Consider the following 15,986-nt stretch of genomic DNA (forward strand, 5'->3'; position numbering starts at 1 on the left):
GAAAAAACGAGCAAAAACAAACAACACAAAACACAACATATAAAACTAAAGAATGAGCAACACTAACCCCACTAAAAACTTGTGGTGATCTCAAGTGCTCTGAAAGGATGAGAAGATCCTGGTCCGCATATGGCACCCGTCATGTAGCTCGTGTAAGAACGTCTGTGAAGGATGTATTTTAGTTAATATTACAAAATGTATGTAACATTTTTATGCCGCCATACTCACTGTGTCCTATGGTCCATGTGGGGACTAGCTTGTTCACAACTCGAATTTGATGGAACACTGCTGCAAAACTTGATTTAATTGGTAAATTTTCATTGTTGTCTCGCCTGCGACGAAAGTCGCGGAAAGCGAAACATAGGTATTGCTTTCCGGCGGTGACGTCGGAGGATAATGAGTCAACAATTTTAACGTTTTCTGCCTAAGTCAGTACTTGGGGATAGCTCAATGATCTTTGTATACAGTTGCATTATTATGCGTTCATATCAGTCTGCATCTATTTCAAGGCCCTGCCCCATATGTACAGCGACTTTGAATTGTTGCAATATTGTTGCCTTTTTCAAATTTCTGCAGACAGGCGAGACATATCTCTGTGTCAACAGTTTATTTTCTTCTCTGAAAATGCTTGAATCTTTTAAACTTAGAACTGTTGATTCGAAAACTTGTTATAAAACAACTTCTTAGTTCTTGCTGGTTGGACGGCAATGGCTAATGTGTAATAATTTGCCAGAAAGGTATATTATTTTTATGACATCATCTCATTCAAACATGGGAAAATATGTTGCCTGTCATATGTATCTGATTCGGCTATTTTGTAATAACATAAGCAACACGACGGATGCCACATGTGGAACAGGATCTGCTTACCTTTCTGGAGCACCTGAGATCACCCCCAGTTTTTGGTGGGGTTCGTGTTGCTTAGTCTTTAGTTTTCTATGTTGTGTCATCTGAACTATCATTTTTCTGTTTGTCTTTTTATTTTTTAGCCATGGCGTTGTCAGTTCGTTTTCGATCTATGAGTTTGACTGTCCCTCTGGTATCTTTCGTCCCTCTTTTATCTAGTTTCCTTTTCTCTGAAATTAGAAGACAAACCTGTTCATACAGTTTTAAGACACACTTCAATGAATGCTCATTTCATACTTATATGATGTACATGTATGTATGCCACTATAATTGGTGGCATATATGGAGGCATCGATGCCAAATAGATTCTCTAGCCTTTGTTAGTCTTGTATTATTTTTAATTTTAGTTTCTTGTGTACAATTTGGAGTTTAGTATGGCGTTCATTATCACTGAACTAGTATATATATTTGTTTAGGGGCCAGCTGAAGGACGCCTCCGGGTGCGGGAATTTCTCGCTGCATTGAAGACCTGTTGGTGGCCTTCTGCTGTTGTCTGTTCTGTGGTCGGGTTGTTGTCTCTTTGACACATTCCCCATTTCCATTCTCAATTTTATCTCATTACACCTAATGGGGAAAACATGTTTTCTCTTCAGGAACTACATGGCTAATCTTTTCCGAAGTTGGCAGATACACCGTATAGTTCATTTCAAATTAAACTTCAAAAAACGTTGTTGCCAGATTCATTTCTTCTTGTTCTAATTGGTCAATTTGTATTTGAAGACGACGACTTTTTTAATTTCCTTCTTAAACAATAAATCCAACTCTTTAGAACGATTGGTTAAATCTATTATAAGGATTCTTTACTTCATTTTAAGAGGAAATTATACTTCCATATCATCTGTGAGATAACATGACTATCCAAATCAAACATGACAAATAATGTACTAAATGTCTTATTAGAATTTATTACAATTTGATTAGAAAGTTTAAACGTTATACAGTTTTGCAGTAAATCGATAATATAAACTTCATCACATAGTTTTATACATTTATCTCACTCACAGATTTCACAGAAATATTCAATTTGGACGGTAGACAATTTGACTACTTAATTCCTATGTATTCAGTACCGGGGATAATATAAGGTTATCTCGTAACGAGTCTACAGTCATGGTGATGCTTCAGTGACTTTGGGGTTTTACTTTCTGTTTCTGATTCTATAGATGCTTATCATAAAGTATTATGATATACCATTGATATTTGGTATGTATTTGAAAAATCATCAGCATGCTAGTTTAGTAGAGAATAACAGATTCTTGTTGCCTTAAAGGGGCACTAGCTGTCAAAATCATGTTCATCGATTTGACTCAAATTTTCATATTTTATTTATAACATACTAAAATACATATCAAATTACAATAAGTCTGAAATAAACAGTTAACAATGCATATACTAGATAATATATATCTGAATTTCTTTGGTATTTTAGTCTAGACGCCATCTAATTAACTATCGAGATGACCTATGAAAAATGCCGACTGTCACATAACACGATATAAACATAAACATTCATATAATATATAGCGACCTCGTGCAATTGGATTTTTCTATGTCTGTTTGATTTCATGTTATAGGTTAAAACAATAAGTTAATTATCGTTTTTTACATGTATAAGAGTTTTTGTGGATCGAATCTGTCAATCAAATGATTTACCTTTGTTTCACTTTCAATGTTCACATTCTTATACTTTTAATAACTGAACACGCATAATTCATGCGTAATCCATCTCTAGTTAAGGGGTTAAATTGAAGGTCACATGAATACGGATTCAATGAGGTCGAATTATTCACTTGCAAGTGAATAATTCATCATCGATGTTTCTTAGTTTATTTTGACAAAATTGAACCATACTGGCTGCTAAAAGCGAATAATCATTTCACTATTTCACTTTCATTAATGATTAAACAAAAAAATCATATTTCAATTTTTTTTATATATATATCTCGTAGCTAGTGCCCCTTTATCAAGGAATTTCAATCAATTCAAATATTATAATTGTTATTCAGAAACTGTAAACTTCTTCATAATATTCATCTTTAACATTAGACGGAGTTGAAAATATCAATAACCAAACCTGTACGTTGTTCAATAAAACAGCCTGATCTGTAAGGTTTGTGGTTCAAACGAATAATTTCGACTAAAACCTGGGATAGTCGAATGTTATCGCTCAACTGAATCCCCGGGAAGAAATCGAGACCATAGATTCTACCATGATAGCCCTTTGATTATGGTATTTATCCCGTTGAGATGTTGAGATTGTGTTCTAATTGCGTTTAGAAATGTAACTATTGCAGGTGGATAACCACAAGAATTAGTGGGGAAAATGGCTGGATGTATTACTCTAATGATTTAACGAAAGACCTTGGGCAAAAGATAAATTTGATGGGAAATTTTAGCACAAACTCATCATACCAGGATAGCATACGACAATTCAATTAACGTGTGGAAAAAAGTTTTCACTTATGAGGCTGATAAGTTTTGCAGTTTGTAACCTTAAACACGTAAGAGAGAAAGTCATCTTTTGCCTTCTCAGTTTGAGATCTGTTTTTGCTCATCATTTTAAGCATCTCTTTGACAGCATTTACTAGTTTTATTTTAGACTGCTCCTGAGTTTGCTGATCCACAATTTCGTCATGGATTTCTTGCTTGTGATCTAATTCCCAAAACATATTTACTGAACATTTTATACTGTCAGTGTCTTGAAGTGGGGAAATGTTTTCAGCAATACACTTTATCGTTTCAATTGGAAGACTTGTAAACAAATTACAGCTTTCAATAAAATAATGGTCGAGTTTTCTTAAATCTAAACACTCCTTCATGAAACACAAAACGCGTGACACTTCGTCAAAGGGGCATACTTCCTTGTTGTCTTTTTTTAATTCATCAAATTCATGATTTTCACAATATAAAAAATATGCTGTTTTCCAATGATATGTTGTTAGAATTTCCGCGTATTCCGACAAGTAACCCTTGTGGATAGCTTTAAGCAAAAGAAATGTGTATTTTTGTAACGGTGTAAAGTTATGTACTAATGTAATTTCCAGCATACAAAAACTAAGACAAAAGTCTACTTCCTCCCGACTTGCTTTCAACGCTTTTTTGGCAGCTAAGTACACTGGCATTTCGATAATTTGATCTACACTTTCTTTAGGTGGCCATTTTCTAGATCTTTTCTGCCACTTTTCAAGTAATTTCTCTGGGTCAGTTAAACGAAATACTGGAACTATATCGTATTTGAATTTTGTCCCAATGAAGGTATCTTGATTGGTTGTCTGACACGTGTGATTGTCTGAATTATTCGAGCTTGCGACCATCTGATAAATAATTCCACTCTTCAGTCTATCAGTTCGCTTTTTTTCAATTTCTTCGACAACTAACCTAAGCGTTGAAAAGGCATATCTATACCGTAGCTTAAAGTAAAACAACTTTACCCTCAGTCTAAAAGGCAATCGATTATAGACCGAATTGAACTGAAAGTTTTGAGGACTAGTTCGAATGTTTGTTGATGACATTCCTAAGCTTGTTTCATGTGTCTTAGAATGTATATAACCATTTCCAGACGAATTATACACAGACGGACTTATAAAATCAGTAAATAACTTGAATACTGGGAAGAAATCAATATTCATTTCTTTTAAAATACTTGTTGGTAAATATCCATCGATAAGACTGGGACAAGGATTTAGTTTTGCTCCTATTATTTTAACAAAACATGGGACTGTAGAATGCTGCTCAATCATGTTGGAAGATATAGGAATGCAAGAGGACACTATGAAATCGAAGTCACCATCATCCGTTCTGGAACGCAGTCTTGTTCCATCTACAGTACTTCCTACCATTTCACAGCGTTCATAATCACTTGTAAAATACTTTGCAGACTCGTTGCAACCTCCAATTATACTCTTGTGCCATTCTTCATTCTCATTTGGTTTTGCTGTTTCTTCCAGTTTATCGATTAAGTCCATGCTTTATTTCTGTAATAAAGTAGTTTTTTTAATCATTACATAAAAAAGATATGACAAAAACAAGGGCAAGTGACCTCAACTAAGAAAAAAAAGTCATTCGAAGTCAATATCACAAACCTATAACTTCTACTTTTCATTTAAACTCAGAATAATTAACATAGAGAACTATTGCAGGCACTCAAAACATGATTGCTCATAGTTCGACAAAAAATTATAAAAAAAAAATGCACAAAGAATACTTGCATTTCCTATCATTAGTTCCTTGATTGAGGGTTTTTGATAACAAGGAAGCTATTAAACCAAGAGTTTCAAGTGGTGAATTGAAAGATTTTTTTCTTTATAATAGACAATTTAAATATAGGAATATATCAAATTTATTTGTACTAGCTTAAGAAACATTAAAAAATCGAGGCTCGCCGATATTTTCCCCTGTTTCGTTGTAAGTACAAACTGATTAAATATTTTTGGCAATTTAAAATTGAGAATGGAAATGGGGAATGTATCAAAGAGACAGCAACCCGACCAAAGAGCAAAAAACAGCCCAAGGCCATCAAAAGGTCTTCAACACAGCGAGAAAATGTCGCACTCGGAGGCGGACTTCAGCTGGCCCCTAAATAAAAATGTGTTATAGTTCAGCGAAAATGGACGTCACACTAAACTCCGAAACATATAAATGAACCAAAATTAAAATATATATATACAAGAATAACAAAGGCCAGAGGCTCCTGATTTGGTACATTAGTAAATGTTTTGACAAGTTTGTGATATTGAAAACCCTGGTGTAAAAAAAACGTTTTGTACTCTTCAGAATGAAATAAAATTTAACAAAAAAATTAATTCCAGGTGAAAAGTGTAAGGATTTTGTATAGTATTGAAGAAATTGCATATGTCCGTTGCCATGGATGAAATGCACATCGTCGTAACCTTTGAAAGTCACCAATGACCTAACGAATAGCCAATAAAAATGTCGTAATATCGTCTAATGATGCTGAATAAGCCAATCAAATTAACGCAGTTTTCGTATCACTTTTTCATATCACACTCCGTGCAGTGTAAAACGAGAAATATCCCTTCATGCAAGAAATAGATAACAGGCCACAACCATCAGAAAAATTCTGTTTAATTTCTAAGCTGTGGTAATCAGGTGGCGAAATAGAAAGAATGGCGATTTTTTTTTTGGAAAATGCTGATTTATGAAAACATGAAAGTTTTTAATTTAAAAAACGAGATAATTGTGGATAATTGTTTACAATATTGATAATACATCCTACTAGGTTTCGTGTTATATGTCTTAATAGTTTTGGTACCAGTATTATTATGTTAAATGGAAGTGGTCCTTCATTTTTTTGCCCAGTATACTCTTTCTATGATTTAGGTGATCAAAACTGTGTTTTTACTGTAATATGTGTTGTTACGTATGAGTTTTTTTTTTATAAATTTGATGTACATAAGACGTTACTAAGGACCTCGGTGAATCTGAGTCCGAGAAGTAAGTTTCTAATGTTTTGTAATAAGAACTTACTTAGATTATGTTTTGGTTGTGAAATATTGTTTTCTGGCTATATCTTAGCTCAGCATACCCTGGGATTATTATCAATTATATTGATGTCTATCGTTCCATCTTAAATCACTGGAACAGTTTAGACAAAACTTGGCTTGCCTCATCATAATCATTAAAGAAGACTGTCCTTTAAAAGAATTGCGGTGATACTCACTGACAGACAAAAAAGGCCATCTAGAAAACCGGGGATATAGTCATCAGAATATATATAAAACTTCGAAAAGTGCTACATAAAGAGAGTCAGATTTATTGAATTATGCTTTCTTAATGTGCAGTTGCAAATGTTAGTATATATCAAGAACGAAACTAACTGACTACAAAATAAATATGTAGATTCTAAAAAGTAGGTCGAACAGTATGAAGGGCATGAATTATACTTAAACCGGACAAAGAGGGTATGTTAAATAGTCAGAAATTTTCCTTAGAAAATGCCACCAACAGAACTAAATCCTTGCAGATACGTTACAAGTGTTCTTTAATATGCTGCAACTGTGGAAATTTTTCTCACACGAGACATGGGATTATATCAGACATGACAGAGAAACTCTTAATCATGCATAAGAAAAAGCTTTTGTATAGGATTCACTGTCGGTGGTAGGGGTGGTTGCTTTGGATATAAAACTTTCGAATTAAATACATAAACTTTGCAATTGTAATGTAGCAGTCCTGTCTCTATGAACTTATAAAAGAAAGGCAAGACCTGGAATATCATATCAATTGCAGGATATATATCCCTTATGCATATGTTTCTTATCAGATTAGGAAAGTTCACAGTAGGAAAATTTCATTGATTTCTTCTAATCAGTTAGAGAGTCATTATTATTTTTAAAACATAACTTATTCCTTCCTTAAACATAATAGTCGCGTCTACTGTGACAATTTGTTTCATGAAACTTTTTTTTCTGTATTAAATTTCAGAATTAGTATTTTTCGTACTCAAATCATTGCTAAATATATAATTTAGCCATGTTGACATTGGTTGGCTTTTATTCACTATCATTGGCAACGTGCATCTTTCAATGTCAGTTGTGTTTTGCGAAATATCTAAATATTTTTTCCACAAAAATAAAATATTCATTTACATTTCTGAGTTAACTACCCTGAATAACAATATAATATTACATTATACATTATATTTGGTCTCCTCGTGAAAAAAGTGCTTTAATTTAATAAAGGCAACAGTAGTATACCGTTGTTCAAAAGTCATAAATCGATTGAGAGAAAACAAATTCGGGTTACAAACCAAAACCGAGGGAAACACATCAAATATAACAGGAAAACAACAGAAACAGCGAAGCGCAACAAAAACAAACGCCAACATACTATTTGATAACAACTGCCATATTTCTGACTTCGTACAGGACATTTTAGGAAAACATGGTGGGTTGAACCTGGTTTTATGGCTAGCCAAACCTCCCGCTTATATGGCAAAGTTAAAAAAATATCGCTAAAATTACAACATTACGTGACAGGAATACAGTACAAACAACACTCAGCACAGAGAAACGCATACATAAATAATATAATCGTACATTAGAAACATGTAAACCGCAGATTAACAACGAACATCTTCCATTAACGACATCACAGAACACCACAAACAGTGACGTATTTTGGTGACGTATATATTATCTTGAAAGTCATACAATTAAATGGATCGAGATCGAAAGCTATAGCATAGGATTGCAAATAATGACTTAATAGGATTTAAGCTATCACATACCAACTTTTGTAGCAAAGGGTGAAAAATAATTATCAAATTTAAAGTCAAATACTAGTCGAAAATAAACATTTTCAATGATTAACATATAATTCATTACGGTTGGGAGTCATAATACAATTAATGAACGAAGCGATCATCTCCAAAAAATTGTATATCGACCGAAGCAAAGCTGAGGTTCATACCGATTTTAAGAGGCTCTTACGGTTTATGAAACGTCATTTAATCAAAATTAAGAGTTATTTGTAATTTGTGCTTAAATGTTCAACATTATTTACAATATCGTATAATATTCTATGGTTTGTATTCATAAAACCAGGCTTAAATTTAGTACATCAGACGATCATTTCGTCTATATATGACTCAATTTATGTACTGAAATCATATTTTGAATACTTTGTCTATGATTCAAAATGAAAATAACAACTTAAAAACTTCATGCGTCCGAAAAGCATTTCTGGATTTACCTTCATCTGGATTGCTCAAACCTTCACATTTGAAAGCCAGGTATGAAAAAATGTAGCCACATTTCAAATTATATGAACAAAAAGGAACCTAAAAAGATTAGCCAACTTCATGTATAGATCATGATAATGCTCGAAAGATAGATATGAACATATATCAAATGTTTTTTTATTATCATTAATTTCAAAATGGAAATAAAAAAGGTTTTCCCTGTGTTAATAGTTTTTTTCTATTTTTATGTGCAAAATTATCATAGCAGTTGTAAAACAGGTTTATATGAAATGCATTAAAGAAATTCTTTCTATCTTGGTTTGATGGGTGGAGTTCCGCTATCTTATTACATACATCAAAAGAAAATGTTGAACTGACTGCGCATCGAATGTGCTCACAGTAACTATTACAAACAGATCGTAAGAAAACATGGATTTTATTTATATTTAAGTTAATTTATTGGAACATTTGTTTTAATGAATATTTAATTCTTAATTATATTTTATTAATTTGTATTACCTAATTATATCATATTTAATGTTGTAAGCTAGAACGCTCAAATAAAAATTGAAAGAAAAATGAGGACCAGGCCGTATGATAACTGCGTCAACACATCAAGCTTTATGACCAAAAGAGAAAAGTAATTCATAATTTCTAATCCAAAATTATGTTACAGCAATGGAAACCATGAATCGCGTAATGTTGAACAACAATTGCATGCGCTTCATGTGGGTACACATGAATGAATGGGGATTATATATGAGTGGCCGTTCGTGTCATTTGCAGGATATTCTATCGCGTTATTTTACTAAACTATCGCGTTACTTTAGTGAACTAACGCGTTATTTCTCCATTCTATCGCGTTTGTTTCCAAAACTATTATATATACTATTATTATACAAAACTATCGCGATATTTTATTCTTCCTATTAATTTGAAAAATTATCAAACTAACGCGTTAGTTTTCATAATTAACGCGATATTATTTATTCAAGCAATAACGCGTTATTTTGTAAAACTATCGCGTTACTTTCTTAACTAACGCGTTATTTCTTCATTTTATGAAAACTATCGCAATTATACGCGAATTAAGAAATAATTCATGGCAGCCGCGTAGATTTGTTTTCATTTAACCATGGGTTGGGCATTTATATTCGATTATTTTACCCTGAGCGTTTGTTTTCATTTAACCATGGGTTGGGCATTTATATTCGAATATTTTACCCTGAGCGTTAGCGAAGGGTAAAATACGAATATAAATGCCCAACCCATGGTTAAATGAAAACAAATCTACGGCTACCATGAATTATTTCGATTCTAATAGGACAAATTCGGTAATTTTGTTAACCGTGAAAGCCCTATACATACGATATTGTTTTGGCTGTTCCGTTTTACCCAATTTTGATAATATTAGTAATACCATATAATTCAATGATTATTTTTTTTTAATCGCATTTTTCATTTATATATTTTCTTCCAATGTAATTTTATTCGTTCTGAGGCGTACAAGAAGCTTTAAAACGCCCGGTATTTACATTTGATTTTTTGTTTACGAAAACATACTTGTGACGTCACCTTGTTTCGTTGCCATGCCAAGACAATAACATCATTTCGCGGAATTTTCGTTTTATGAAATTTTACCATGAAAAATAAATTGAAATGGACTGATTTGTTTATTTTGCTGTAGAATAGAGATAGATATATTGTATCTGAATCTTGGCCTACGTAAACTTGGGGTTTTGATGTAGAAAATTGAGAATAGCTGGTCGTTTAAATAAGTTGGTCGTAACGCGGAACAGCCGTGTTTGTGTATTACTGCGTTTGCGCTAAAGGTAGATATATTGTGATTATACTGGTTGACGATAATAGGACGTCATATAAGAATAAGTATGATCCAATGAGAGCTTGTGTTATTTCCATGTTTTGGCATTAGAATAAAAAATGGCTGGAATCCAAGGAGACCGCGATAGATTTTTGCAAAGTATAGAAGAGACGGTAGATTATTGCTTCAGATTGGGCGCATCAGATATTTCAGAGACGAAAATTCTAGCAAACATTAACTTCAGGTAAAAATTGAATAATTTGAATTGATTTCAACTACAATACAATAGATTGAGGTGGATCCCTTCGTTTGTGTGTGTGTGTGTGCGTGGGGGGAAGGGGGTCGGGGGGGGGGGGGGGGGGGGGGGGGGGTGTAAACAGTTAATGAATAAGATGACATAGAGCCGTTAACAACGTCCAAACGACAGCTTAACACGCCATCTCTTTATGTACTGTCTAAGTCTGTCAATGGGGAAGTCTAAAAAATATTGTTGATCCCGTCCCAAAACACCAATATAATTGTGTTTCTCATTACGTGACTTGATCGATGATTTTAGTAGGCCTCTACGAAGTCGATGTGGACAATTGGGTAGGCCTCGGCGTCCATTTCCGCATCCTCATCCTCGTGAGTGCGCTTCCGTGCTCAGTTCCAGGAAGTATGGCACCTAGAATCATGAAACTTGATATGCAGGTGGGGGAAGCCATCACTCGGGCAAACAATTGATATCATGGTTGAATGACTAAATCGTTAAGTTTTACGTCAATAAAAAATGTTGGTTAAGTTTACGTCCAAGTTGTATCCTATATTAAGATTTCGGCAACCTTGTATCTGCGTTTCTTATTTTTAGTACTTCGTTCACATCCTTCCAATAACCAATAAATATTCTTGCTCCTTGTCAAGATTCAGCTTACAATAAAATTGGTGGGGTTATTGTTATGATATTTACTAAAAGGGTTAAGAAAATAATTCTTTCAAACTGTCAAACAAAGTGCATGGAAGTCTTAGTAATTTTAAAACCCGAGTGTCACTTCTTTATAGATTGGAGCAATTAACAAGGGATATTGATAGGAGTGTTGACACGCTATTAACTCGGGACGAAGGAGATGAGTTTAAGTCCAGCATTCTAGATATGAAGGAGGAAATACTTTCTAGGAATAAGAATAAACAAGGTATATAACTGTCACGTGTAGCTATTCTTGAATATTTTTTCCATTAAGTAATAACTCTTACAGTCCGTCCTCTGTTTCAAATATCAACGGCAAAGTCGCCAGCACTGTGCTCAGTGCCTGTACCACTCTATCCACCAAGGCTTGATAAAAATGAAGCTTTCGGTAGCCGGGTGATACCTTTTCGTGGGTTCAATCTAAGTTTGTGTTTAATCTAAGGTTGAAACACAGCATACTATATATTGAAGCTAAGGCAGTTCGGCATCGGTTGGAGGATAGATGATGCAATGTTTGATAACAAAGAATACAGCCACACAAAATTATTAATTTTATAAGCCGTCTAGAGAATATGACAACTCCATGTCTATACCTTTATATTTCGGGGGGGGGGGGAGGGTGGTGGTGTCACTTCATACTTTTTTCTGGTAACGGGTGAGCCTCTGGGCCATCCGACGACAACCCATCTTTATAAAATATAAATTATTTAAATACACCAATATCAATACCCATTTAAAATGACCTTAACAATATTTTCATCTGAATTTCATTTTCTTATCATATATCAGGAAGCTTAAAAAGTCGTCCTATTAAATTGTTTCCTCCACATACACACAGTTGCTTACAGTAATACATGTATTTGCTTTATTATAGTAGTGCTACACCAAGAACATTTAAGAAGAAGACATGAGGGTCTAAAAATCTTTCATTCACAAGAAACATATTCGTAATATTGGTATCCATTAATAAGTTTACTTAAATTTAAACATATTCTAATTTTTAAAAAAATCATGTACTTTACATATACATATAAATGCAGTAATACATAAATACAAACGGATTTGGAAACAATATTTCCCTTATATTAATCAAGCTCCCTCCATTAATAGGTTTGGATAATTTTGGCGTAAAAATATATTACATGCTTAAAACAAAATTGTATCAAATGCTAATGTCAAGATTTAGGACATTCCCATTAAAATACTTTATGTCTTATTTTCAAAACCACCTTATAACGAAATTGTATCAAATGCTAAAGTCAGGATCTAGGACATTATCATTAAAATACTGTTTGTCTTATTTTCAAAACCACATTTGCTGACCATTGTAAGACATTTTATTGTAAGATATCTCTTATGAAGACATACAACAAAATTCATCTTATTAAGGTGGTATCTAAAAAATACAATACAGTGAATAGAGCTTAAGAAATAAAAAAAAATCCGTTTTTGAACTGTAATGTCCAGTCAGGGGCGGGTCCAGGTGAGGGCGTAATGGGCGTACGCCCCCCTTTTAAAAAAAATTGTATTTTATGTTTTTTAGCAAAAAAAAAGGTCCAAAATTGTTTTCGCCTCGCTACGCTCGGCGAAAGATTTGATTCTACGCCCCTCTTTCAAATATCATAGAAACGCTCCTGGTCCTAGATATTGACTTTTAGCAGAAGCATTTATTTTGCTGTCGGGCATATATCATTAAGGACAAGGTAGCACTGCGCCTGTCTAATATTGTGGTGTCTGGGTATAAATGCGCTGATTTCATTCGATTAAACCGCCTTCGCTTACCCTTGTTTTTTATGCGAATAAAACAAGTGCCTGTGTTCCCCGGGCTGTACATCCCCCTTTTTTCAACATCATCGTCTGCATCAACACAATTGGGCCACGCACTTCCAAACCCCTAGCCAGAACAAGGGAAAATAGGAATTACCCTGAAACGAAATCCTCATCTTCGTGTTCTGGCTCTGGAGCAGTCCTAGCTCTCTCTTGCCCAGTTGATCAATCCATGAATTTGCGCCAAAGACATTTTGATATTAAGTAGCCAATTCACGTGTTCCCTGCCTCTACGGATTCAGTCCAGAGGAACAGCACTTTTGATTGGATAATGACATTCAGAAAAATAACAAAACGTATCGTGTATTTCCAATAAAATATCACGTTATATTACATTTGTAGAACTAACGCGATAGTTTTGGACATCAACACGATAAAATGAAGAAATAACGCGTTAGTTTAACAAAGTAACGCGATAGTTTTACAAAATAACTCGTTAGTTTAACAAAGTAACGCGATAGTTTTACAAAATAACGCGTTATTTGTTACTATCGCGTTATTAATAAATATCGCGTTATTTATGAAAATTAACGCGTTAGTTTGATAATAATTCAAATAAATAGCAAAATATCGCGATAGTTTTGTGCAATAATGCGCTAGTTTTGGACACTAACGCGGTAAAATGAAGAAATAACGCGTTAGTTTAACAAAGTAACGCGATAGTTTTACAAAATAACGCGTTATTTTCACTAACGCGATAGAATATCCCGCAAATGACACGAACGGCTACTCATAATTATAATACATGTATTTACAGTATCTTTAGATATGTTAGAGTTATATGCTTTTATACTGAAATTAAGTTATGATTACTATTTCTTTGTTTGAAAACGTTCTATGTAAATATAACATGTAGCATAATAGAATGTAATCATAGCATGATATATTATTATCATTCAAACAAAATAAGCACTGTAACATTTTTTTTTCCAGAATGATAGATATTTATCAAACTTACCCTTTGGTGCATTTTCGTGCCAACTAAATAAGAAACAGACCTATTTAAAAAAATCTCATTTCATTACGAATATTATACATGTATATCTTTTCTGCTTCCCTATGATACTTAATAGGTAATTTACATATGAAACACTAGGAACTTGTTTGTATAAAATGCGGAAGTGAAATTCTTTTGGGGTTCAAAGGTTGAGATTTTTAAATGTTATAAAAAAAAATCGAGATTTCTGTTCATCAAGTCCTTTTATCAGATCGTTTGTTTAATTCTAAAATACGTAAAAGACATTTTAAGGTTGTTCTTGTCATGTAACCCAACGTATATTATACCACAAGAAAAACCTTAAATTTGCATTATCTGACTCATGTACCGCCAAAAATATTTTATTTTCTGTAAGATTTGCGGAAAAATGTATCTTATTTTGCTGATCACATTAAAGTGGGATACTATGTTTTCTTCCGTAAAGGTGTAACAACGCCCAAAGGCTCAATTATAAGGTGGAATTAAAATCACGTATCTAGAAATAAAGTTATATAACACTTTCCAGTTAAATTGAAATGTTGCTGTAATTGCATGGAGTAAAAAATGAAACAATTGTTTCGGTGTATGATAAAAAAAAAACCAACAAGACACTTGGTAAACAATTTGTACATTACTTCATGAATTTAAAAGTAACTTATTAAGAATAATTTATTCTTTCTTTTGCTTGGCAATATGAATTTTCTTAAATCATTGAGAATCCGGATAGAATATAATATAATTTTATCTCGCATAATTGTGCGTTTAAGACGTTTTCTGGTGCTAGTATTTCAGTTTAATAAATGGAGTAAAGGATTGTTTCTACTGAAAAACAAGAATATCTAAATGAAAAATTGTGAAGAAAACTGAAAAAAAAACAACACAAGAACTATCCAAATGATATTTGAAGAAACTGTAATTTGCATTATAATCGGGGTAAATAATGACCTTACGGAGGTCATTATGTTATGCCTTGATGCACTTTTCATTGAAACTTGGTGGTGTGTCAAAAGAATGACATATCGTTCGGAAAGAAAAAAATATTGGCAGTATAAATGTTTACTAGCACCTGTAGAAGAACAACATATATTTATACACGACACAACCAAAATCAGCGTGCAATAAAAGACAGGCGGAAGATATCAAAGGATTATTCAAAGACATAAGTTGAAAACAAACTGATAATGTCATGGCAAAAAACGAAAAGCGACCAAAAGACAAACATAAGCCTAAAACACAACATAGAAAACTTAAGACTAGACAACCCGAACCCCACCACAAACAGGGAGTGATCAATAATATAAGTTATATTACTATCGAACAGCGGTATTCTGCTGTTGCCTTTATTGCACTAGTATTGAGGAATATTTTTCTCTGCGCTGTATTTAAGAATTGAATGCTTCTTTTTGTAAATTCATTGGGGGTGTAAAAGCTTTGACCGAAGTACATTTTGTATGAAGCGCGGAAGCGCTTCATTCTAAAAATGTACGCACGGTCAACGCTTTTACAACCCTATGAAATTACTAAAAGAAGCATTCAATACTTATAACTACATTTTTTTCGCGATGATCATGAAAACACGATTACTATCATTTTTTTTCTTTTATTTACCTGTGCATTTTATTGTAGAAACGTGTGTCATCATGTATGTTACAATTCATGAAATTCATTTTGAAATTTTGAAATGAAGAATGACGCGAGATTGCTGTTAGCCAATCAAAATAACGTATAATAATGAAACATACATCTAATGTAATTATAACACGTTGCACGAACTTGCTAGTGCAATTTGATAAACAGCGAGCTGAAATAT

The 15,986-nt window shown here is 33.3% G+C and overlaps 2 protein-coding genes across 2 annotated transcripts in view; both read right to left on the bottom strand.

Moving 5' to 3' along the window:
• LOC127724169 (uncharacterized) overlaps nt 1–15,986 on the bottom strand; it is a 483,200-nt gene that overhangs the window by 194,133 nt on the left and 273,081 nt on the right. The window lies entirely within an intron of this gene.
• Nucleotides 2,095–14,277, bottom strand: LOC127724167 (uncharacterized). Its single transcript, XM_052231052.1, has 2 exons — nt 14,159–14,277; nt 2,095–4,880 (listed from the first exon to the last, which is right to left on the bottom strand). The coding sequence occupies exon 2, from the start codon at nt 4,869–4,871 to the stop codon at nt 3,363–3,365; it is 1,509 nt and encodes a 502-aa protein (XP_052087012.1). The 5' UTR covers nt 4,872–4,880; nt 14,159–14,277; the 3' UTR covers nt 2,095–3,362.

The sequence above is a fragment of the Mytilus californianus genome, unplaced genomic scaffold (genome assembly GCF_021869535.1).
Source record: "Mytilus californianus isolate M0D057914Y unplaced genomic scaffold, xbMytCali1.0.p SCAF_14, whole genome shotgun sequence".
In the NCBI taxonomy this organism is placed as follows: Eukaryota; Metazoa; Mollusca; class Bivalvia; order Mytilida; family Mytilidae; genus Mytilus; species Mytilus californianus.